The sequence below is a fragment of the Leptinotarsa decemlineata genome, unplaced genomic scaffold, assembly GCF_025532065.1.
Source record: "Leptinotarsa decemlineata unplaced genomic scaffold, Ldec_3_MD MMD2_tig00000035_RagTag_RagTag, whole genome shotgun sequence".
NCBI lineage: Eukaryota > Metazoa > Arthropoda > Insecta > Coleoptera > Chrysomelidae > Leptinotarsa > Leptinotarsa decemlineata.
Genome location: NW_027412540.1, coordinates 11,133,461 through 11,157,318, shown reverse-complemented (window position 1 = coordinate 11,157,318; position 23,858 = coordinate 11,133,461). Strand labels below are relative to the sequence as shown.

At 33.4% G+C, this 23,858-nt stretch overlaps 1 protein-coding gene and 1 long non-coding RNA gene across 2 annotated transcripts in view; one reads left to right on the top strand and one right to left on the bottom strand.

Moving 5' to 3' along the window:
• LOC111509913 (heterogeneous nuclear ribonucleoprotein C) overlaps nt 1-23,858 on the top strand; it is a 650,389-nt gene that overhangs the window by 230,139 nt on the left and 396,392 nt on the right. The window contains 1 exon segment of the mRNA XM_074171869.1: nt 20,738-20,895. Coding sequence (XP_074027970.1) covers nt 20,738-20,895 — 158 coding nt within the window.
• On the bottom strand, nt 19,093-19,913 carry LOC141481142 (uncharacterized). Its single transcript, XR_012464762.1, has 2 exons — nt 19,777-19,913; nt 19,093-19,660 (listed from the first exon to the last, which is right to left on the bottom strand). It is a non-coding gene; the product is annotated as an uncharacterized lncRNA (long non-coding RNA).

The following is a 23,858-nucleotide window of genomic DNA, read 5'->3' as shown; positions in this document are numbered from 1 at the left end:
AGAGTATACGTCATTATCATCTACTCTGTGGTGTTAACTGAAAAACCTTAATTATCTAGTTATGACGTTGTTGCAGCAAATAAGTGATAAATTGTCAAAATGGAATAAAATAATAATTTAAGGGAATATCAAAGTAAGATATTGGATAAAATTGATTCCAAAATGAACTCTTTACAGAGATCTCCTCTATCGCATTGCCATATTGTGTGTAGCAATTTTGTGAATGTTGTGAATTCATTTCCATAATAAATGTTTGGTGTACAAACTGAATAGGTAAAAGGTTTTCGTGTATGATTCAATGTTCATATGAAATCAGTTGTTTCAAAAGTATTTTTTATTCAATGTTTATAAGAAAGTAGCTGTTTCTGTGAGGTTTTTTCTTCCAGTTTGTGCCTAGAAGTTACTGTTTTGTATAATCTCCACATCTTTGCAAATCTTTCTTTGAAAGATTCACACATGTTTGTATAATGATTGATAAGTATAAATCTGAAAACTTTTCTTTCCCAAAAATGAAACTCTCCTACAAATATACCCCTTTCAAATCAAACAAGATTTCTACGGCTGGGTTTAAATAAGCGAATGAATGTCATTAGGTACTGTAATCGATGGAATGAGTAAATTCAACTCATTCGTGACAATAAGTCGTAATTTCAATGATGGGTTCAGTGTTTCATCTCATGATGTTATCCAGATTGGTGCTGAAGAGGCAATAAAACAAGTTTCATGTTCCGAAACATCGGTTGTCCGCCATTGGGGATGGCAGTGTTCCATGTAAGTGACATTTTTACCTCTTCCATATTGTGTATGAATGATATCTGATTCAAATCCAAAAGGAATGTTGGAGTTCAACTGAATAAGAAAAAGTGTTTCTTATATAATTTAATCTTCATATGAAAGTAGTTGTTTCGAAAGTATTGTTTCTTTCGTGTAATTTAATATTTTGTCTTTTCACTCGATGAAACCCATTTTCCACTTTTTAGAAACCTCTACGTGATGAATGAAATGAGTAAAAAGCTATCAACTTATAGAGTATGAAACTAATTCCAAAACAATAAAAAATTGAATTGACGTACAGACTGGTATTTGTCTCTAAAACAATGTTCATTTCCTAAACAATGAAATGGGAAAAAAATTCGAAATTCGGAACGGAGGTATAGTTCTGAAGAATAGTCAGTGGAAAACCCATTTCCGTTTAACCGGACTTATTTTAAACTATTCACATGAATGCGGCCATAAATAAATAAGTAGAAAACAATGAATTCTCAATGGATATAGAATCCAACTCAAAGTAAGAAATCCATTATGCTAATTACACAGTTTTCATAAACATTATCATTTCCTTACGCGTTTCGCTGACATCATAGCTTTCTTGGTAGAAAGGTATATTAAACACTAGGCTAAAATTATCGAATTCAATAATAGTGGGTATTCACCTTAATTGGCTAATAGTGAGAGCAATACTCGGTAGAATTTGTAAACTAATTACACTCTCAGTACTTGGGTGGTAGGTTTATTTTTGATTATGAATAACTTATTGGTATCATGAAAAAATGTCCAAAAATGGTGAGTGGTCAACCTCCTATTGGTCGTTCATTAGGGAACCCGAAATGCTTCATTTCCAGAGACTCCAGCGAGTTCTACTTCTCTCCCTAAAACTTCCACATGAAATTGATATGTTGTACATATTGTTGAAATTGTGATCGTTATCCAAAGGATGGCATGCAGAGGTGAAATTAGTCTTTTTCAGTTCCGACCTTCTTTTTTATGTTAGGAAATTTTTGTTCGAAAAAGGCCCAGTAATATGTTTTCAAAATGTCATCTGAGATGGCGCATTGTTTTTTTTTACTCCACTTTTCTCAAGACAACAGAATTGAAGGAATTTCATGTTCGGGAGCGATTTATTGGATAAATTTGCACTTCCTTCCTACTCTGAAGCTAACAAAAACACGATTAGTATGATGATCGTTTCTGACCTATACGAAAAAAAATTATATCATCATGCTCTTCAGAATGTGCGTTTTCGTTTGGTAACTATTGAACAACCAAAAAATTCATTGGGAATATAGCTCAACACATTCGATGCTTCATTTTAGACTGATGCTTATCGAACCGTGATCAGCTGAAACGTTCGAAATTCAATATGCTTTACAAGAATCGGATTAATTGCCGTGTTATGGCAAACAAGGCAGTGTTTCGTCTGAGTGTCAATGTATCACCAACGGAGGGAGTATGACACAACATCGCACTGCATTGTTGGATACAGGAATCAATTAACATTTCCCCTAATTAGGGATATATTGTAGTGTCAGTTGGGAGCACGATTATTGTCCGTAACGTCGTTGTCATATTTAGAACTATAAATCAGTGTAGCATTATGTTACGCTATTAATTAAATTATTGATCAACGAATCGGTATCGCTTTTCAATGGACTCATCAGACTGATTCATTGATATTTAATGCATGAACAAGTATAATTAACTCACTTCTAATTCTGCTCAACGTAATTTCACGAGAATTATAAATTTTCTGTGTAGTTCCAAACTTTCCTAGGTATAATTAATTTGGAATATTATTTCCTGGAAATATCATTATTTATTTTCTCCACGACAGTAACATTCGAACATAATTACTTACAATATTTACCAAAAATTGTTGCCTTCGAAATGATACGTACCTGCAATTTACCAGATATCTACTTTTTTATGAAATTTCACACTGGCAACTATCAGCCTGTACGCGGTATTTCAAATCAATTTATTCACATTTCGCATAGGATAGTGCTCATCTACAAATATTATTAACATCTTTCATAAACATTCATCAATAATGCTTCTGAATAATTCAATCCGCTAGAATATGTAATGTGGACCGATTTCAAAGATTTTTGATTCGTTGAATTCGTCTCCGCTCGCGATAGCACAAACACTTTAAAAATTCGGAAAAACATAGATTGAACGAATTGACAATGTTTGGTATGATATGGCATACTGTGTCAGACAATTGAGGTTATGAAACGTATGTGGTTGTTTTGTCATGATAAAAGCAATATCCATAACAGTGTTATTTACGAAGCGGCAAGTGTGCAGATCGAATCTTCCACGATGGAACCATAATACAATTAAACTTCACTATATTGCGAATCGATCCACTGAAAATGAGAGTTAAAATCTAATGATACCTCGGTTTATTAGCTACAGGTGTAACTGAATAATTGTAAAACATTCAAGGAGGTGATTCCTCATCGAAAAAAAGATAGGATCTTTCATATAAAGAAACTTCATTGGAGCATCCCTTGTTAAGATACAGCCCCTTAAAGGAGGTACTTAAAATGTATATAACAATTTTTTTCACAAGCACTGAAAAAGTTACAATATTGAAATTAACCTGACGTTTTGTAATATCAAAAATAAACTTAGCCAGTAATTTATTTGGTTTACCACATGATTGTAAGGGGTGAAAAATGCAACCCCTAAAATTTATTTCCAATATAACTTTTTGTCTTATTACTTGTTTACCATTTAAAAATGTATTTCCGATAGCCTGTTTCATTCTAAACAAAAAAATGTCTATTGGGTTTTTTGCCCAAAATAAACCAGTTCGCAGCAAAAAATTATTTTACGAACAACTACAGAGATACATCGTCATTAATGCGAAGCGGATTTATTGTTATTTTGTAGTTAGTACCTGCATTAAACGATTAAAGGGTAATAAACACAACTAATTTATTGATAACAAAATACAAAACATGTAGAAATCATAGTAAATGTTCAATATGTCTACTTTCAGACATTACGCATGCGTCTAGACGTCGGCGCATTGAGTCACGTATTCGCTCAAATATTCCTGGAGTATCTCTGATTACCCTGCACGCATCGATGATGCGGTTTCTTAAGTCCTCTACATCGCGAACAGGAGTACGATAAACCAAATGCTGTAAATGGCCCCAAATAGAGAAATCGAGAGGATTGAGATCCGGGGAACGAGAGAGCCAGTGGCAGTGGTCCTCCTCGAACTATCCACTGATTTGCATATGTTTCAGTTGAATGCTGACGTGCTACTTGACTAAAATGGGCGGGAGCCCCATCATGCATAAAAAACATATCCCACAACCCTGCGTTCTTTTGTCGAATGAACCATATTCTCATAATCGTTGATGAAGTCGAGCAAATATTCTATGTGAAGGATGCTGCCGTTGAAGATACATTTCAGCATATATTCTAGAAGCTTCCAACTCATTCCCCTGCGACAGACCGTAAACGTAATGCTTATCAGCCATTTCCTCATTTGTGTATGCCATTTTAATAACAAGTGAGTTATTAGTAACAAATTAAGAACAGAACAACACACAATTAGTATTAATTCAATTTCGAAAATTCACAAACTGGACAGCGTCATATCAATTCAATTGTCACTATCGCTAATAGCGACCTACTAGATAGATTAGTTTCGTTTTTTCGCATTTTTGACGATGTATCTCTGTAGTTGTTCTTAAAATAATTTTTGCTGCGAACTGGTTTATTTTGGGTTAAAAACCCAAGAGACATTTTTTGTTTAGAATGAAACAGACTATCGGAAATGAGTTTGTAAATGGTGAGCAAATGATAAGACAAAAAGTTACATTGGAAATAAATTTTAGGGGTTGCGTTTTCCACCCCTTATAACCATAGGGCAAATCAAATGAATTCCTGGCTAAGTGTCTTTTTGGTAGTACAAAACCTCAGGTCAATTTCAATTTTGTAACTTTTTCAGTGCTTGTGAAAAAAATTGTTATACAAATTTTATGTACCCCCTTCAAGGGGCTGTATCTTAACAAGGGATGTTCCAATGAAATTTCTTTATATGAAAGATCCTATCTTTTTTTCGATGAGGAATCACCTCCTTGAATGTTCTACACTTATTTAGTTACACCCTGTATAATAATTGTTAAATAACTGTCTACAGTTATTCAACAATATCTGATAAAATTGGGTTGGTTGAATTTTAATATTTGTTTGTGCCTTGAAACAGATTATTTGAATGAGGATACCTCAATTTTTTGGCGATTTCATTGCTCCGAATTTCATCGAAAAAGATATGTATATTCCCCAAGTATTTTGATTTGCTTGAGTACACACACTCAAACTGTACGACTAATTACCTGAACTGAATGTTAGATCTAGTTTTTTTCACCTTTATCTTGGTATTCACTCATGAAAATTTACCTTTGTACCTGTAGATAATCACCATCATGCACCAAGTATCAACATATCTGATATAGGTACATATCAAATAAATAAATTGAAGTTGAACCGATCAAATAACACATAATTTCAGGAAAGCAAAATTTCCTTCTCTGAATAGAGATATAGAGGAATATTCTAGGTACCTCCACAGACGATAATGAATTAACTAACGTAAACTATATTCAAGAATATTCATCCCAAATGTTTTCATTCGGATATCATGAAAAACATTAAATCAGGAAAAAAATTAAGAAATTTAGTCCAATGTTTACTTACTTTGATTAAAAGCCAAATCAACACTGCCTATATTCGTGTGAAGGTGATTGACAATGTTTAATGATGAATTCCATTAGTTTGGACTTTCATTGCATAATATTATATAAAATGATTTGAAATCCCAAAAAGGAACAATATAAATGAAAAATAAAGAACAATATGAAATTTGCAATTATATTGAGCAGAAAAACTCCAAAATACAATTATGATGGAATAAAATATGAGTGAAAAATAGAACAATTGAACAAAAAATAAGGAACAATGAAAATGAAAAAATGAAAATTAAGAGATTCCAAATCAAGTTACTGATTGTATTTCAGGGTTTCAAACCATTTTGTACAATATTAGACCATGAAAGTTCGAACTGATGAAATTCAATCTCTGTTTGAAAAAAAAATCTGTTTTTTCCGTTAATCAGCTGTCGCCCCCATACGAACGACAACTTTCAGAAGTTGAGAAACTTGTGCGAGCTAAGGACTAACGAGGTCTTACCTTTTAACGTGTGATTCCTAACATGGCCTGCCTATAATAACTATCTTGTGAACATACAAAATACGTTGTCTGGGGATCCTAGCAAATCCTGATCATAGTTCACTCTGGGAATAACAACACAAGAATATCCGCATCAGTAAGCTAGCTAGGAAACAAACTCGAGAATCCTCAGGATATTGTCGATACCTTCAGTAATTTTTTCAGTGAACTGTATTCAAAAACTAGCTCACTTCCAAATAAAGTTTGTACAGTCAACAATAATATTTATATTCGACTTCATCTCATTCAAGAAAATAAGGTTATATCTGAACGATCGATTTTAACTTGCTGTCGTCCAACCTGTGTTAGCAATCACACGTTAAAAGGTGAGACCTCGTTAATCCTTAGCTCGCACAAGACTCGACTTCTGAGGGTTGTTGTTCGTAGGGGTGCCACAGCTGGTTGACGGAAAACAGATTTTAAACAGATTTTTAAACAGATCTCGAACCAACCAAACACCTTAGTCGAATAATAATGTTAAGTAACGATCTGGTTCTATTTGTGATATCTATGAGGATTGAATGTATGCTAAATCAGAAAAATAAAAAAAACGTTGTCCTATGTTTTTCTTCATTGCGCTTTGGCATATTCGTAGTCATGAAATGAATTTTTAAAGTTTCAGTAAAAACGTTTCTATAATTTTATGGAAGTGATGTTAGTAAAATCGTGTAGCTGTTTTCTATAATAATATACATTTAATAAATCTGTTCTATCTGTTATGTTACATCTCAATAGTCTAGTCTTTCATTTAACACTCGTTTTTACCCTGTTCATTATACTTTGGACTCTGTCATTATCTTATTGAGATAAATCTTCTGGAAAACCTTCATAATTATTGAGTGAAAGATATCATTTGTCAAGAAAGAAAAAAATGATAAGAGCACTTGGAAAAGAGACCAATACGACAATATAATATTTATGTGATTTACCAAACTGGTATGAATAGGAATGTATTCCAAATATTTTCTAAGCGAATCCATTAGCTTTGAAGAAGCGTATTAACATGACAAAATAATCACGTAGTGAAATTTGTTACTTTTATAATGAGACGTTTATGTGTATCGGCTGAATTGATAGTACTCAAAATAGCTGATATAAGAAATATACTTGAAAATGATGGAGGGTTTCAACAGGCTGGGGTTTCTGTATTTTTATTCAAAACTGGAAATTGTTGCACATACTTGTTTCAAAGTTTTATTCTTGCTGAAAAAATAAACTCAAAATTATGTTATGTTTACACCAGACAAAAACAAAATTTCAATAATAACTGATCTGAGTCAAAAGGGAAAGAGTGAATATGGAGATATCAACGTAACAACTCGAATAATATGCGAAAAATATAACTCAGGCCTGGCAAATGGCGAATTCCACAACAACTCAATAAACAGGCTGAATTACTTTTTTTTTTCTGATTGATTCGGCCGTTACTTGATGAAAATTCACTATCAGTTAAATTATTAGAAAGGCTAATCAGTATCATCTTAAACCATTGTAACTTCCAACCAAAATTCAGTCTACGGAATTGATATGTCCTACTCAATAAAATAGAGAACATACCTCTAACAGACAATGCAAAATTACTATCATTTGATGTGCAGAATTAATTTCCCAGCATACCTTCTGATGATACTATCACTTCAGTAATATAATTTTTAGATAAACATAGAGTGAACTCAGTCATAAAACAAGAAATCATTGACCTTTTGTCGTTATGTCTCAACCAAATTATTTTCAGTTTAACAACAGTATTCATTTCTCCTCAAAAGGTTTGATTATGGGAAATCCAATAAGCCCCTTACTTGCGGGATTTTTCATGGATAACCTAGAGAAGTCGATCTTTAAACATCTTGTGATTAAGAATATTTTTTGTATTAGCAAAGATATGTGGATGACGTTTTGGTATGTTTTACTTGATAGGTACTTTTCATAGGGATATTAACAAAATTCATGAAAACATTGAATTCACTATTGAAATAGAAGTAGACAAACAATCAATCAATCAATTTCTTGGACTTGACAATTAGTAGAATGAACAAAAGACATGATTTTTCAATTTCTCACTAACCGTCCTATACGGATATTTACTACACATTACGATTCTATCCATCCTCATCAACACAAAGTAGCAGCTTTTAATAGCATGATTCACAGATTAGTCAATGTTCCTCTTTCAATAGATAATTTCAATAAAGAACTTAATATCATCAAGCAAATTGAGTTTTACAATAGGTTTAGAGCCGAATTAATGAACAAAATACGTGCCAAGAAAGTCTACGCAAAAGCGATTCGAGACGTTTTTCTTACTGATAAGGTAGATAATCAAAATTATTGAGCTTTTACGTATTTTAGACAAACAACCGAAAAACTGGCTTCATTTTTGAGGAACCGAGATATTGAAATTGGATATAGAACAAGTAATACCTTGGGAAAGTTAGTTAAAAATAATAAGGACATAACATCCAAATTCGAGTAATCAGGAGTATAATATAAATTAAAGTGTGGAACGTGTCCTAAGGTGTATATTGGTCAAACTGGCAGAACATTTAGGAACGAATCAGGAACATCATACGAGCTATGTGAATAAGAAAACAAATTCAACATATTCAAATCATCTTCTAGAAAAAAATCATATCTTTATCGGAAAGTTCGACATTTTGCACGTAGAAAATTAAGGTTTGAAACTGAATCATTTGGAAGCAATGGAATTAAAAATTCAAACATTCTAATGAATCACCAACTGGATTTGAATAGATCACCATTATTGAACTTATGATGTACTGTTTGGAACCTTTGGTGTAGTAATGAATATTACTGGAGTTTTTTCCCAACACCAAATCGTTATTTTCACACCTCGACACGTGTTTCGATCACCAAGTGATCATCTTCAAGAGGAAGATAAAACTGTTATCTTCCTCTTAAAGATGATCACTTGGTGATCGTAATACGTGTGAAAATAACGATTTGGTGTTGGAAAAAACTCCAGTAATATTCATTATTGAACTTGTTTTCTTGAAAACCGAGAAAGAATTATTATTGACAAGCTATTACCCGCGGCTTCGCCTGCGTAGGATTTGGTTTGTCACATTGAGTTTCGTGACAGACCATTTCACACAAATAGGTAGTTACAATATTTTTTTATTAACAGTTATTGAAAATAAGTTTTTCTCAATATGTTACTTCTAATACCTCCAAGAACATGTGTATAAAATTTCATGATGAACTTACTTTCGCATTTATAATATTAGTAGGGATGTAAATGTGAGGTAATATGCTTCAGGTGATCATAATTGGACAGATACCTTAGGTAGACGTTTAGGTAATTATTTTGTCTCAATTATGGTTACCTGTAGTATATGAATATTAGTGTAAGAAACAACTTGAAGTATTCAAATCACTTGATAACGCTACTATGCTAGCGAAACATCATGCGATATATTTTTCAAATACAGCTTGTGGAGATCAAATGGTGAGGTTTAGTTTTTGGAAAGGCTGAATAACAATGAACTTCAATTAGAATATTTATGAAAAATCAAATATCCTTTTCTACGACTGTTATTCAAAACTTCAGTAAGACTCAAAATTTCAAAGTTGAAAGTTTCAAGTTACTTAAAAATGGCCTAATAAATCGAAACCGGTCGTAACAAATAATAAACTTATTAGAAATCAGACAAAAGTTTTTTCTTCATTCTATAACTTCATCTATTCATCTCAAACTTTCAATGAAATACTATATATATTATGATATTGTTGCCCTCAGCGTACAAAAAATGTAGAATTCTGCGCTCATTCAATGAAAATGATTATAATAAACGCATGAACTATTTTATTGCTTCAAACAATAGCCGTCATCACTGGACATGCCTTTTCTATAACAGTCTACACCGCAATGCTGCAATAATTACAGAATAAAAATGGAAAATCCAGTCTAACGTTCGGCATTTTGATTACATTTTCGATACAATGCTTTGTTGTTGACGCTAGTCATATGCATTTTATAATAATCGAAATTGCATCTACATGCACGAGGGAATTTCGGGTACATAAATTGTACGTGTTTCGAAACAGAATATAAGAGAGTCATTAGAGCGTATGGAAACATCATTACAACGTTATGTGATTCCAAACAAACATTTCATGGAAATACTCGATCATTCAAAATTCGAATATATTGTTCATAACGAACAAATGAAATCCGATATAAAAATGTATATCACAAAATCATTTTCGAATCAATGAGGTGATAACATTACATAAATGAAGTTCAAATATATATATTAATGATGATTGTAATATAATATTCACTAGCAGACCCGGCCACGCGTTTCTGTGGCTGAGGTTTGGTATATTACATTGTAGTAAACTATTTAAGAGGAACGGTAGGAGAACATCAGTCACGGGGACCACCATGCTTTTTTACATAGATGGCGACCTCCATGACAGATTTTCTACTACCGTAACCCCTAAGTACAATGAAATTATTATTTACGAACGAAGATGGAAACGTTAAAGAAAATTGGATTTGAAGGGGAAGGACTTTGAACACGATTGATTAAAATTTTCGTACAGTTGATATTAAGCAAAAATCAATACAAAAGAATTGATGTGACACCTAAACTTATGAATGAGGTAGGTAGGGCAGATAGTCTTAAATCTTCCACAATAATATTTATCATTTTGAATTATAAATACTTTTAATTTCAATTTAATTTAGCACTAATCGATGCACAATATTTTTGGTTAACCTGCCTTTAGCTAACACAAATAGATTCAACGGTTTCCCTACACGTGAACATGCAATATATAGTTGCCCAAGAAAAAAACATGGATTTTCCAAATCTAAACCACAAATGGACATTGCTTGGCCTCGAGACTGATTTATAGACATGGCAATAGCTGAATGAATTGGAAACTGTAGCCTTCCGAAGAGTATGGCAGAACCGACAGTATCATTGGAATACGTGGCAACAGGACCACTTTTCCTTTAAACTTCCCAGTTGAAATGGTTGCTTTAAGAATATTTTCGCTGATCTTTTTGATGACCAAACGCGTACCGTTGTATAATTGAGGTGGTTTCATATTACGTAGGAGAATAATAGGGGAACCAATCTTCAATCGAAGATTATGTGGTGGCATTCCAGGTATATCTAGTGAATTCAAAATTCAATTGTAGAATGTACACTTTCATTTTCATCATCAGTCTGAGTAACACGTGGCCGGTTATGCTAACACCAAAAATTTAAAAAGTATAAACAATTGAATTTCACGATATTTCGTTTACTACAAAATAAATTTAACTTATACTTTAGCCTGAACAACACGTGGTGGTTATGCTATTGAATTGTAGCTTGTATGACACTTTGGAGGTTTAACATAGCAGCGCCATCTATTGATTACTCACCCAATCCAGTCAGCAGATATCGCCATCTGTTAAAATCGTTTGAAGTTAACAGATAATTGTAAATGTCAAATAATAAACAAATAATTTGCAATGAAATAATATTGCGACTATAAATTGACATGTAAGCTATCCTTTCTTTCGAATTGGATCAAACTCCACATGGTGTGCAAATTTGATTGAAATCAGTTGAGTAGTTTAGGAGTCCACCGCGGACAAACAACGTGACATATAATTTATATTTATTAGGTTTAAGGAATATAGGCTTTAACGGCTGGCGTCAATGTTTTGGTTGGTTTCCGGATTTTGCCGTGGTCTTCTTTGGTTATAATCACCAAACGATCCAACTGTAACTGCGGCAGTCATCTTCAGTGACTCGGTTGAAGTACTCATTTTGACGTTTCGTATTACGACCACGCCAGTGGAGATGACTGCCGCATTTGCAGTTGAAACGTTGGAAGTTGCAGTTGAAATGTTGAAAAGACCACTGCAAAACACAAAAACCAACCAAAACATAATATTCATTATTTCATGAAGTGAAGAGAGATGAATAAAATAATCCTCAATTGTGATTTTATAAGTGAGAAATTATCATCATTTAATGTTAAGCTATAAAAAGTGATTGATTGGAAATTTTCGAAAAATAGTACAAGATATCTGGACCCATTGATAACATTTCAGTAAGAGCAATATACCAGAACCTGTCATTGGCATCGCTTGAACACCTGGATGGCAAGAAGATTTATGGACTTCTGGCAGAATCTTTCAGGATAGGCTCACTCCAAGGCATTTATACACCTTTCGAAGCATGATACCAAACAGTTGTTGGACTACAGTATGGATGAATTACGATGTGTAACAGACCTTTCTGCAGGTCACTGTCATTTGAATCATCATATGCAAAGACTTGGACTGTCGGAGACAGTGTGTGTTGCCTCTGATTGGAGCGTGATGAAACAGTAGGGCACATACTTTGTGCCTCCCCTGCTGGGGTCCGAATCAGGTTTTCAGAGTTTGGAAGAGCCGCACTCTTACCATCCGACCTGAAAGACCACTCACCATACAAACTAATCGGCTTCGTCAAGAAGCTGGGTTTATTTGGTCGAGTGTAAATAGGTGTGAGCCACAATTAACCCTTGCGGGTTGCGGTGTAGGTTCGAATAGACCCACTTAATTTTGACATAACCTAACCCAACCTAAGAGCAATAGAAATGTATATACCATATTTCCAGAAAAATTTAATTTTGACACTCAATTTCTGAATTCGTATTAGTGAGTTGAGGATCAATTCAAAGTGAAATTATGTGGTGATATCAATCTTAAGTGAATTGTTTGAAGATTTTCTCCTATTCCAAACGTAATCAACCCATCTGGAAAATAAACAAAGCTATATCAATATAGAATCATCGGAATTGTAACAAAGGGCAAACTGACAAGTTCACTTCGAAAAGTTACTGCTTGATTCAAACCACTGAATTAGTCAAATTAGTCGTATTCTTGAATTTTGCCTGAAAATTTAATAGTCAATTGAAAATATGGAATTTCTCAGCTTTTTCAGATGGTTAGCTTGAAGTTCACCAACATATTTTTTTTTCATTGATTATTCAGCTTTTTAGCCGAATTTATGAATATGACAAATAACTGTCATTTTGATATTCATTTCTTAACATACGTGTAATATAAAATGGGAGTTTGTATCTGTACAATTTCCAAATATTATCCAATTTTCACCAACAATAAATTTCACACAAAAAATACTGGAGAAACCATAGAAAAAAAATTAATATTGTTTAGATCCGTTTTGAATATCAAAACCAGAGAAATAAAAAATATTGCATATTGGTAAAATCTATTCAAACTAGAGTGCGGAAAATTTCTTTTCCAAAATTCAACCTTGACGGTTTGTTACTAGGACTGGGATTTTTGTACAACCAAAAATACTAGCTGATACATAAGATTATTTGAGTAACTAATAAGAGTTCAGAATCGAATACGGTTGACTTTATCCTCCAGAGAAATAAGATGTGAGATTACACATCTGTTGAGATAAATTCAAAACAGAATTAGATCCTCCGAGAGAAGGATATACTAGGTTCAGATAGGAGATGTGTCATGATGATGGAACGAAAATACTGGTTCATTCAGTTGCAGATTCAGGACAGAAATATCATCCTGTCAATTAATCTATACGGCCACATTTCGAACGAAAATCTATGACATTGATTTATGTGTATAGAAATTGGCAGAAACCAACCTCACAGAAATCGGCAAAATATCATCGACACCCAAAAAGCTCCGAAATTCTTAGGCTCTCACTGAGCGGTAGCTAAGTTGGTAGGGAACTACAGAAAAGACTCATCACGATATAAAAACACAACAAGCTGTATATGGGCTGAACTCCTTACCACACTGTCCTAGAAAGTAATGAAACTACTCACTTACTTCCAAGAAAGGGCGATCCCAGAAATTTCATCGGACCAGAACTTATCATTGGTGTCATTTCAGATACAATGAAACAAACACTTGATACCTGTAATACAAGAGAGTTTTGGACTTCTGGCAAAATCTAGCAACATTTCCCAGAAATTATTTTACTAAACTATCGTCAGCCTACTGATGGGTCGAAGTCAGCTGGATCATTATATGAAAATACTTTTTTTTTTATTTATAACCCCCCTGGCATTGAACCGGGGTTTATTTTGCCACAAAAATTTCGAAATTGATCGAGTTACTACGTTTCCTATTGATATTTTAGATTTAATTATGAGTGTTAGGATTATGTTGTATATTTTTTCATTGAGTGTAGCTTTGAACTGCTAAACACAGTATCTCTTAGGAAGATGATGAAACAGCAAAGCAAATACTCTATACTCACTTTGCCGTGAACCCAATCAGGTTTTCAGAGTTTGACAAAGGTTTGTCAAGGAGCTAGACCCATTTGGGTGAGTTTGAATAGGTGTGGGCAACAATAAGAAACCCTCGCATTGTCTGCAACTGATCTGCATCCACACCACCATGTTATTGTACCTGATTGGTCCGTCCCATCTCTGGATCTTGGGAAAATATTTGTTGGGAAAAAAAGTTTTTGGCTTTCTACTACTCCATCATAGAAAGCTAAAAACTTTCTTTCCCAAAAATTAATCACTCCAAAAAAATATAACCCCTTCAATTAAAATATTTGTGTTTTGAAATGCCGCTATCCATGTTCTGATGTTCAAGCTCTCTTCCTTATGATTTGAAATTTTTCTTAGGTCAATATATTTTTATGGCCTCTCTGAATAGCCTCGGTTTTAGCAAGAACTTTCGTGGTTAGGATGTAGAACGACTCACAACTACACGGTATTCGATATAATCCTGTGATACTTACTGGACTCGTTTGCTCTTTTGATGACCTGAGACTATTCCCTATCATTCTTTTTGGTTTGAAAATGGCCCTAACTCCATGTTTCTGTAGGATACTTTCAATGGGGAATGTTCTTCCTGATGAAAATCAAGTAGTTTTCATAAAAGAGCTCTGAAAAAACGCATTTCAAACTTATCATTTCAACCTTTTTCTTAAAAAAATTATTTAAATACTTGAAAAAGAGGAATGAAATAATGCATTTAACTTTTAAAGGGATTCGTTTCTATGTCACCATTTGACAACATCGGTTATAGCTAATAAAGGACAATGAATCTGTTACCTGTATGAGACAAACAAAGATGACACATTTCAGAGGCGTGCTGTTCTGTTTATTTATGTTCCAAGTTCCGAGACATTCTGTGACATATGACATTTTGTGCACCTAACCTATCTTCCTATATATAAATAAATAACAAAACAACTGTTGTTTATGTGGCTTATGGAGGTTGTATTGAACTATAATTTATATTTTACCTTAATTATTGATTTATAAAGATCATTTTTCTTTTTTAAAGTAGAATATCTAGATACGTATAAATTATTCCAACTTGATATAGGCGCTGTTGCCAATATGTGAATTAGAAACAAATCCCTTCAAAAATCACGGTCCATCACACCACTAATGTAGGGCAAATAAGTTCTTCCAGTGGTCGTTCGCTCAAGTATCACCGTGGAGTGTCTCTGTATGGGCCTATTCATTCTGGTTTCCCGGTATACTTCACTGTTTGAACATTCGATTGTATCAGACATATCAACATTGCGACAGCCTGTTCTCTCATTCGTATATTTTATTTACCAAAATATGTGCAGAATAACAATATCGATTTGAAAGGGATATATTTTTAGGAGTGATTAATTTTTGGGAAAGAAAGTTTTTGACTTCCTACTACTCCATCTGATACAAAAAAATGGATGAGAGAATCTTCCAAAGAAAGGAAGTTATATACAGTGTCACCGATAAAGTCTGCATCAAATGGGAAACTTTTTTATTTATCGTTTTATGTGAAATTTGATTTTGGCAGTAGATTTTGCTTAAGAAATGATGTCAAATGGCGTCTACAAATAGGTCACGTGATTTCCTTAACCTGTCAAAATTGACATTTAAAAAAAGAAACATCGAAAAATGACATTATTCTTCAAAATATCCAAAAATATCAAACGATAAAAACATTTTCTTTTGTAATTTTATACCCACACACCAAGTTTCAAACCCATAATAAGTATTTTATATTTTCACTATTTTTCCGCACTCCTGCTTTTTCTACTTATCAAAATTTAAGCACACCTGTACTAAATCATTTATTTTAACTAAACTCGTCACCGAATTTCTTTTTTTTGTAATATAATAATATTTTAAGAGCCTCTTTGATGTTAAAAACAAATTTTGAAAAATAAAAGTTGTCAAACTTGATACAAAGTTCATCTAGTTTCAACGGGGCTTTCAAAACTATACAGTACTTGAGTTTTTTAATGAGCAAATGGCCTCACAATATGAATTAGAACAAAACGGAACATTAGGAAACATCATTTCGTTATTCTGGAAGCCCATTCAATAAAAGAAAAAAACTCATAGTATTTACATTTACCTACTCCGCTAACAACACTAATTTAAAAAAACTGGGTAGGCTGTGAAAAAATATGAAACTACATAATGTGTTTTAGAAAACGTCACTGTCACTGAATAAATTAATGCCCGTTAGTTCAATGTAATGTATGAAAATTAAAATAATATGTTATCTTTACAAGAAAAAATTGAAATTGTGCTAATTTGTGGTGAAAACACATTGCATCGACAAGTGACTGATATTTTTAACGCAAGACATCCTGGTAGACATGTATAGCAATCCACTGTGAGTAGGATTTTAAAAAAATTCAAACTGACTGGTTCAGTTGAAAATACTTTTAAAAAACGTCATAATCCATCACGCAATAATGATGAGGTTCAGTTGGCTGTCTGCCTGGATTTTATCGAACAGGGAAAATCAAGTATTACCAATATTGTAGATAGAACTGGCGTTAAAAGAGAAAGCGTAAGAGCAATTTTACATAAAAATAAATTCAAACCCTACAAACCCAAATTTATAAATACCTTAAAGGAAAGAGATTTCGATGTTCGACTAGATTTCTCTTTCTGGTACCAAGGAGAAGTAGAATTAAACAGAAAATTTCCTTACAAAATCCTATGGACCGACGAAGCTACCTTCACGTCGAACGGCGTAGTCAGTTCCCAGAATTGTAGGTGGTGGGCTCAGGAAAATCCTCATTTTGTGATAGAATGTCGGGACCAATATTCATTTAAAACAAATGTGTGGTGCGGTGTTTTAAATAATCAGGTAATGGGACCATTCTTTTTTAGACACAATTTAACTTCTCAGGATTATTTGCAATTTCTAAATACTGAGATCAGTGATATAGTGGACAATATGCCGGTTGAAATAAGACACAGTCTGTGGTATCAATGTGACGGGGCTCCTATTCATAGTTCAAGACAAGTCAAAGAGAAACTATTAGAAATGTTTAGGGGCAAAGTTATTGGGCGAAATATGGAGCAAATATGGCCGCCTAGGTCGCCAGATTTAACCCCACTAGATTTTTTCTTGTGGGGTTACTTAAAACAAATCGTTTATAAACAAAGACCTTTTCGTGACGTGAATCACCTAGAAACTGTTATTAGAAACTCTATTTTAAACATAAACCCTGTGAGTATCAGCAACTCAATAAAAGATGTATCAAGAAGGACAATTATCTGCATAGAACGCGATGAAAGACATACAGAAATGTAGTGTATTTAATGTCGTGAGTCTTTTTTTCGTGTTTTTTTTGCTATTAGGTATAGGTACATGTTTATTTTCAGTTCCTTTTAATTAAGATTAAATTCCACTGTATTTTTTGTCAAAAAAACAATAAACACTCTAAGATATTGTTTCCTAATGTTCCGTTTTGTTCTAATTCATATTGTGAGGCCATTTGCTCATTAAAAAACTCAAGTACTCTATAGTTTGGAAAGCCCCGTTGAAACTAGATGAACTTTGCATCAAGTTTGACAACTTTTATTTTTCAAAATTTGTTTTTAACATCAAAGAGGCTCTTAAAATATAATTATATTACAAAAAAAGAAATTCGGTGACGAGTTTAGTTAAAATAAATGATTTAGTACAGGTGTGCTTAAATTTTGATAAGTAGAAAAAGCAGGAATGCGGAAAAATAGTGAAAATATAAAATACTCATTATGGGTTTGAAACTTGGTGTGTGGGTATAAAATTACAAAAGAAAATGTTTTTATCCTTTGATATTTTTCGATATTTTGAAGAATAATGTCATTTTTCGATATTTCTTTTTTTAAATGTCAATTTTGACAGGTTAAGGAAATCACGTGACCTATTTTGTAGACGTCATTTGACATCATTTTTTAAGCAAAATCTACTGCCAAAATCAAATTTCACATAAAACGATGAATAAAAAAGTTTCTCATTTGATGCGGACTTTATCGGTGACACTGTATATAGAGTTATTTATTTTTAAATTGATTACTTCCTTCCTTTCTTTGGAAGATTCTCTCATCCATTTTTTTGTATCAGATGGAGTAGTAGAAAGCCAAAAACTTTCTTTCCCAAAAAACAATATCGAGTTTTGTAATTTTACTAGCTGCCCTGAAATCGTCTCCTTTATGAATATGGATTTCATCAGTAACAATTCGATGGAAAACCAACCAAAATACTGTTCACCGAGATACAAAAAATCTAAGTTCCTGCTAATGGAAACTCCAAAAACTGATACAGCACCAGACAGGTCTCATCTAAGTACTGAGCTGAACTACGAATACATGTCTAGACCCAACTGTATTTAAAGAGAAGATATTATCGCCTTCACTTCAGCACTATTGGATTGAAACACAAATACATTTAGAAATCCTACATAATTTCGGTTGGATAATGATTTTTCGGATTTTGTTCCCTTCCAAACTCATTTGATTTCACAGATGTTGTAACGTTTCCTCACTCTTTCTTTGAGCCAGAGTAGGATAACGGTACAAGTGCCACGGCTTGCTGTGGATTCTGTGGAGGCAAGGGCATAGGTCGTATCTTGATTTTTCATAGATGCTCAATACTGGGTGCTGAAAAGGGTTCCTAAGTCCAAGTCTTTATTTCGATGCTATCTACAGAAGTTTGTAGAAATAAGATACTCTTTTCAACACTCGTCACTGTAGATCAACGTTGCTAAACAGGGATAGAAGACACTTCCAGACTACCAATAAAACAAGGAAAACGGTTCAATGTAGAAATTTAATGAATCAAATATTCATAAAAATGGGACTCCTTGAAAAAACGAATCAGAGTGTCGGTTGTTGAAGAATGAGTTCTTATCCAATGATGGCCTCGATAAGAATATTTAACAAATACAAAATCTCACCCAAGGGTTTAATGAATTAAACCTTACAAACTCAGATGGAAATCCTATCTTCTGAAATCATCAATGAAAATCAAAACTGATGACTGGTGATCTCCCACTCCGACTTCTCTGATCCAGGTGATCCGGGATTCCGGCAGTCTCCAGCAGCTACCCCATACACTTCCTTAACATTCTCCCCCAATTCTCATATTTGTTGCTCCTCATTTCAATCGATTTTGGTTCCGTCCTTTCAATAGTTTTTATACCATGGAGTAGGTATAATTCTAATACCTTGTTATTTTTTATTTTTGTTTTACTACGTTTCACTAAGCTTGATTTTCTATGTTACCTGAATATTGGGTTCACTTTGCCTGAATGTAAGGTTCAGTTTTATTTACTTACCGTTTCTGATTCCGTTTTACTTTTAGATTTGCTTGGCAGAACTAAAATAAAAAAAAATACTGTCAAAAAAATTCAATCGATTCTAGGGTTGGTTGCGATTCACAACTTCATAACATTATTCAGTATTATGCCCATCCAATTTCCACCCCATAAATACCTTGAAAGTTGGAATTGACTTATATGGATGACTATCAGATATCAATTATAATTTTTGTCACCACTATTTGCTCCTTATCTGAAAGCCAAGCACAGAAAAGACCGTTTCACAATTTCATTCTACCTACACAGAATCGGTATCAGAGCAAAGTCCAAACTAAAATAGACATATAAACAAAGTCTAATAATGAAATAAAAGTAGATATTTCTCTCTGTGTCTAACTTCTAACTTGACCCTACACGGTAAATATGAATTCCCTGATTCAATAACATCACTCTTCGAAAACGAATTCTGTAACTGAACAAAAGAAGAAGAATATTTATCTGACGTTTATTTGCATACCTAACCGTGATACGGATGAAATAATCGAAAGAAATAAAATGGCTTTTGGATGTCGATTTATCCAATTTATTTGGTAGCGCTACCGAAGACTGTTCAGAAGAATCCCAGATCTGTGAAAAAAAAAATAGGGATTTAGATTATGGATATGTTACAATTCATGATTTGAAACTGAAAAAAAAAAGATTTGTTTGTATTCAGATTGTGTCACAAACAATATGAAATTACCAATGGAAAACGGAACGTTAAAATATATTTGGGTAAATTGATAAATTTTCATTATTATTCACATTTTAATCGTACACGAAAGGGGTTACTCTTGTATCCAACCCATGTGTTCACCAGAAATTTGTTCTGTATACCATTTGAATAATAAAAGCTTTCCACAGCGATATTTCATGACTCGCTATTTAAAGTCTTTTCAATAGCCTCCATCATCCATCCCTCGCAAGCTACTTATATTTTTTATGCAACCTCGCGAATAGCAAATCTATCTTCATGAACATTTGATGAAGAGGCGAACAAAAGATCTGACTACCAACCATCCGTAATTAATTTTTATTTGAGAAGTTCAGAAGTGAAAAAATTGAAAAGCATTAATTAACTTCTGTTCTCTTTCCAGGCAGTCGGCCAAAATGAAGATGAGCAAAGTAGGAAACCAAACAAATTCACAAGACCCCCAAGCGGTGAATTCGAGGGTATTCGTCGGGAATCTGAACACATTCCAGTGCTCCAAAACTGATGTCGAGAGAATGTTCCAACGCTACGGTCGATTAGCTGGTAAGATGAGTTTTGATTTTCTTATACAGTGATCATTTCCAAATATTTCTTTTTTTTCTGATTGATTCGGCCGTTACTTGATGAAGATCAATAGTGATTTCATGAACTACACCTCACGATTGGATCTCCTCAAACTTCATTCGAAAAATATATCACGACATGTTTCGCTAACACAGTAGCTTCATCAACAGTGATTTGATATATTTGATTTGATATTAAATCCCAGCCAGAAGGAATCTTGTTTATATTGAAAGGATTATATTTTTAGGAGTGATTAATTTTTGGGAAAGAAAGTTTTTGATTTTTTACTACTCCATCTCAATACAAAACAAAAAGTTGGATTTCATAAAATTAATGAACAAATGTTAATACGATGTCATCGATGACAGAAGTAGATGGAACTTATTCCTTGGCATAAAAAAAACGTAATTTATGAATGAATTGTGTAGTTTTCCTTTATAATATTATTCAGAATGGTACTGAAGAGCCCTAAGGCAAGTGTCTTATGGCAAAACATCGATGTCTACCTGTGAGGATGACAGTGTTCCATGTAAGTGAAATATTACCATCTATTTAGTATATGAATGAAGTAGATAATATCTGATATAATTCCATAACGGATGTTTGGAATACAAACTTAGTAGATGAAAGTGTTTTTTGTATAATTCATTGTTCATATTAGAATATGGTCAAACGGTAGCCGGTCGGTTCGACGTGGGTGTTTTGTTTTCCCACTCAAATCGACCACTGTGTTCTTCGGTGGTTCAAGCCCCAGGCTGAACGATCGATTTCAACTTGCTATCGTCCAACCCGTGTTAGGAGTCATACGTTAAAAGGTAACACCTCGTTAGTTCTTAGCTTGCACAAGTTTCGACTTCTGAGGGTTGTCGTTCGTAGGGGTGCGGCAGCTGGTTAACGGAAAAACAGAACAGAACAGAAACAGAACAGATTTGTTTCGAATGAATTTTTCTCTCGTTTATTTCAATGTTTATATGAAACTAACTATTTCAGGAGGGGTTTTTCTTTCAGTTTGTGTCTGAAAGTTACTTCTTTGCATGATCTACACATCCATGTATAGAGTTACTACTTTTAAAATTGATTGCTTTCTTCTTTTCTTTGGAAGATTCCCACTTTTTCTTTTGAATCAAGATGGAGTGGTAGAAAGACAAACACTTTCTTTTCCACAACTATGCTCTTCTCCACAACGAACGAATTGTATTCAATTTCCAAAGGAACAAGTGTGGTGTCATCAGAGAGATTTGTAGCAATAATTATATCTAGGGAACACCATTGCTGAGAAAGAACCGTCTATAAAACTTGTAATTTTTTGGCTGGCAGCTATAGACACCTGATTGTCTATCCACATATCTCGATGATAAAGTTTTCTGAAGGAATTGGGACTCTCTTTCTCTACAAAAATTCTTTCCAGGAATCCATTGAACTAATTTTCAACAACCACAATACCTGTCTTGTTATTGTGATGAAGTACTAGTATGTGTTTCGTACACTTTGTTTGGGTAAAAAATAAATCGAAACTTTTTAATACTGTATCATCTGAATCAATTGAAGATTCAAACTGTCCCCGGAAAAGTTGTGATTTTGGATGATCAAAAATACGAAAGCGAAAGCTTTTCCTCACTCTCTCTTCTTCTCTAAAAGGAGCTGGTTTCTTATACTTTCATACTCTAGGTGATTTTCATCTTATTGATTTTTTTTCTCCTGGATTCTACATGAACTGATACAAGCTTCCGGACCTTTTTAAACACACTGAAATATTGATTGATTTGCTGGTAGATTTCTGAAGTGACCTATATTCTCAGCTTATCTTTCCCTTTTTTGGGATCTACGTATCCCCATACTATTAGCATTTCTGACCTAACTATGATCTTTTCGGGTTGACAAGGCTATGCCTTTTGTTTTTGGACCTTAGTTTTCCGTTGAGGACCTATATTCCTTGTGTTAGATCTGAGTCCATTGTTTTCGAACCTACGCCTCTCGTTTATGAACACACCTTTTTTTTGAACATGTGTCCCTTGTTTCTGGACCTACGCCACTTCTTATGAGGTATGTATTTCAAAGTTTCTCATGAATTTTACTAGGCTTATCAGTATCACTGAAGTGTTTACACCAAACCGTTATTTCAACACCTCGACACGTGTTTCGATCACCAAGTGATTATCTTCAACAGGAAGATCAAACTAAACATACTTACGAAGTTATCCTAATTTATAGCATAGATACTTCTTCTAGGTAACTCCATCTTAAGTGTCTTGAATTATTTCACAATATTGCCTTATCTACTAGTCTTAAATTAATTTTACAATATGTCCCTATGTGAAAGTGAGGTGAATTTAATAATTAAAATATATAGGTATTGGTCCACCATCGTTATCCATAATATTATTATGTTTACCTATTTCTACACTCTGTTGTTGTTAAATTATCTAACTAATGATGAACTGGAGTCTATGGAATGGTTTTGTTGCGAAATATGATGGGCGATTGCTGATTTTTCAGGTCTTCCATATTTTAAGTGTGCTAAGTCTTCCTTATATTTTATTTTAATGGATCTTTTTGTCCGTCTATAATATTTTGCAATGCATATTCATTACTACACTGAAGGTTCAAAACAGTGCCTAACAAGCCTTATCAGATCCTTCTATCATTGAGTTTTCATTTGGAGTAGAGTTAAATTAAAATTTGATTCTTATCGAATTTCCATTTTTGATTTAAAAATTTGATTCTTATCGAATTTCCATTTTTGATTTAAAAATTTGATTCTAAAAAAGTTACTGAAAAATCGTTTTTTATTCTTAGTTGAATTATCGCTTGTTCCAATGCTTTCGAACTGTACACCTTATAGAAGGCCACTGTTGATAGAACACTCGATTTACTTATTTAGAGCTCAGCATATAGCGTGTACTGATAATCTCCTTTGACGCCAAGGTTCAGTACATGAATGC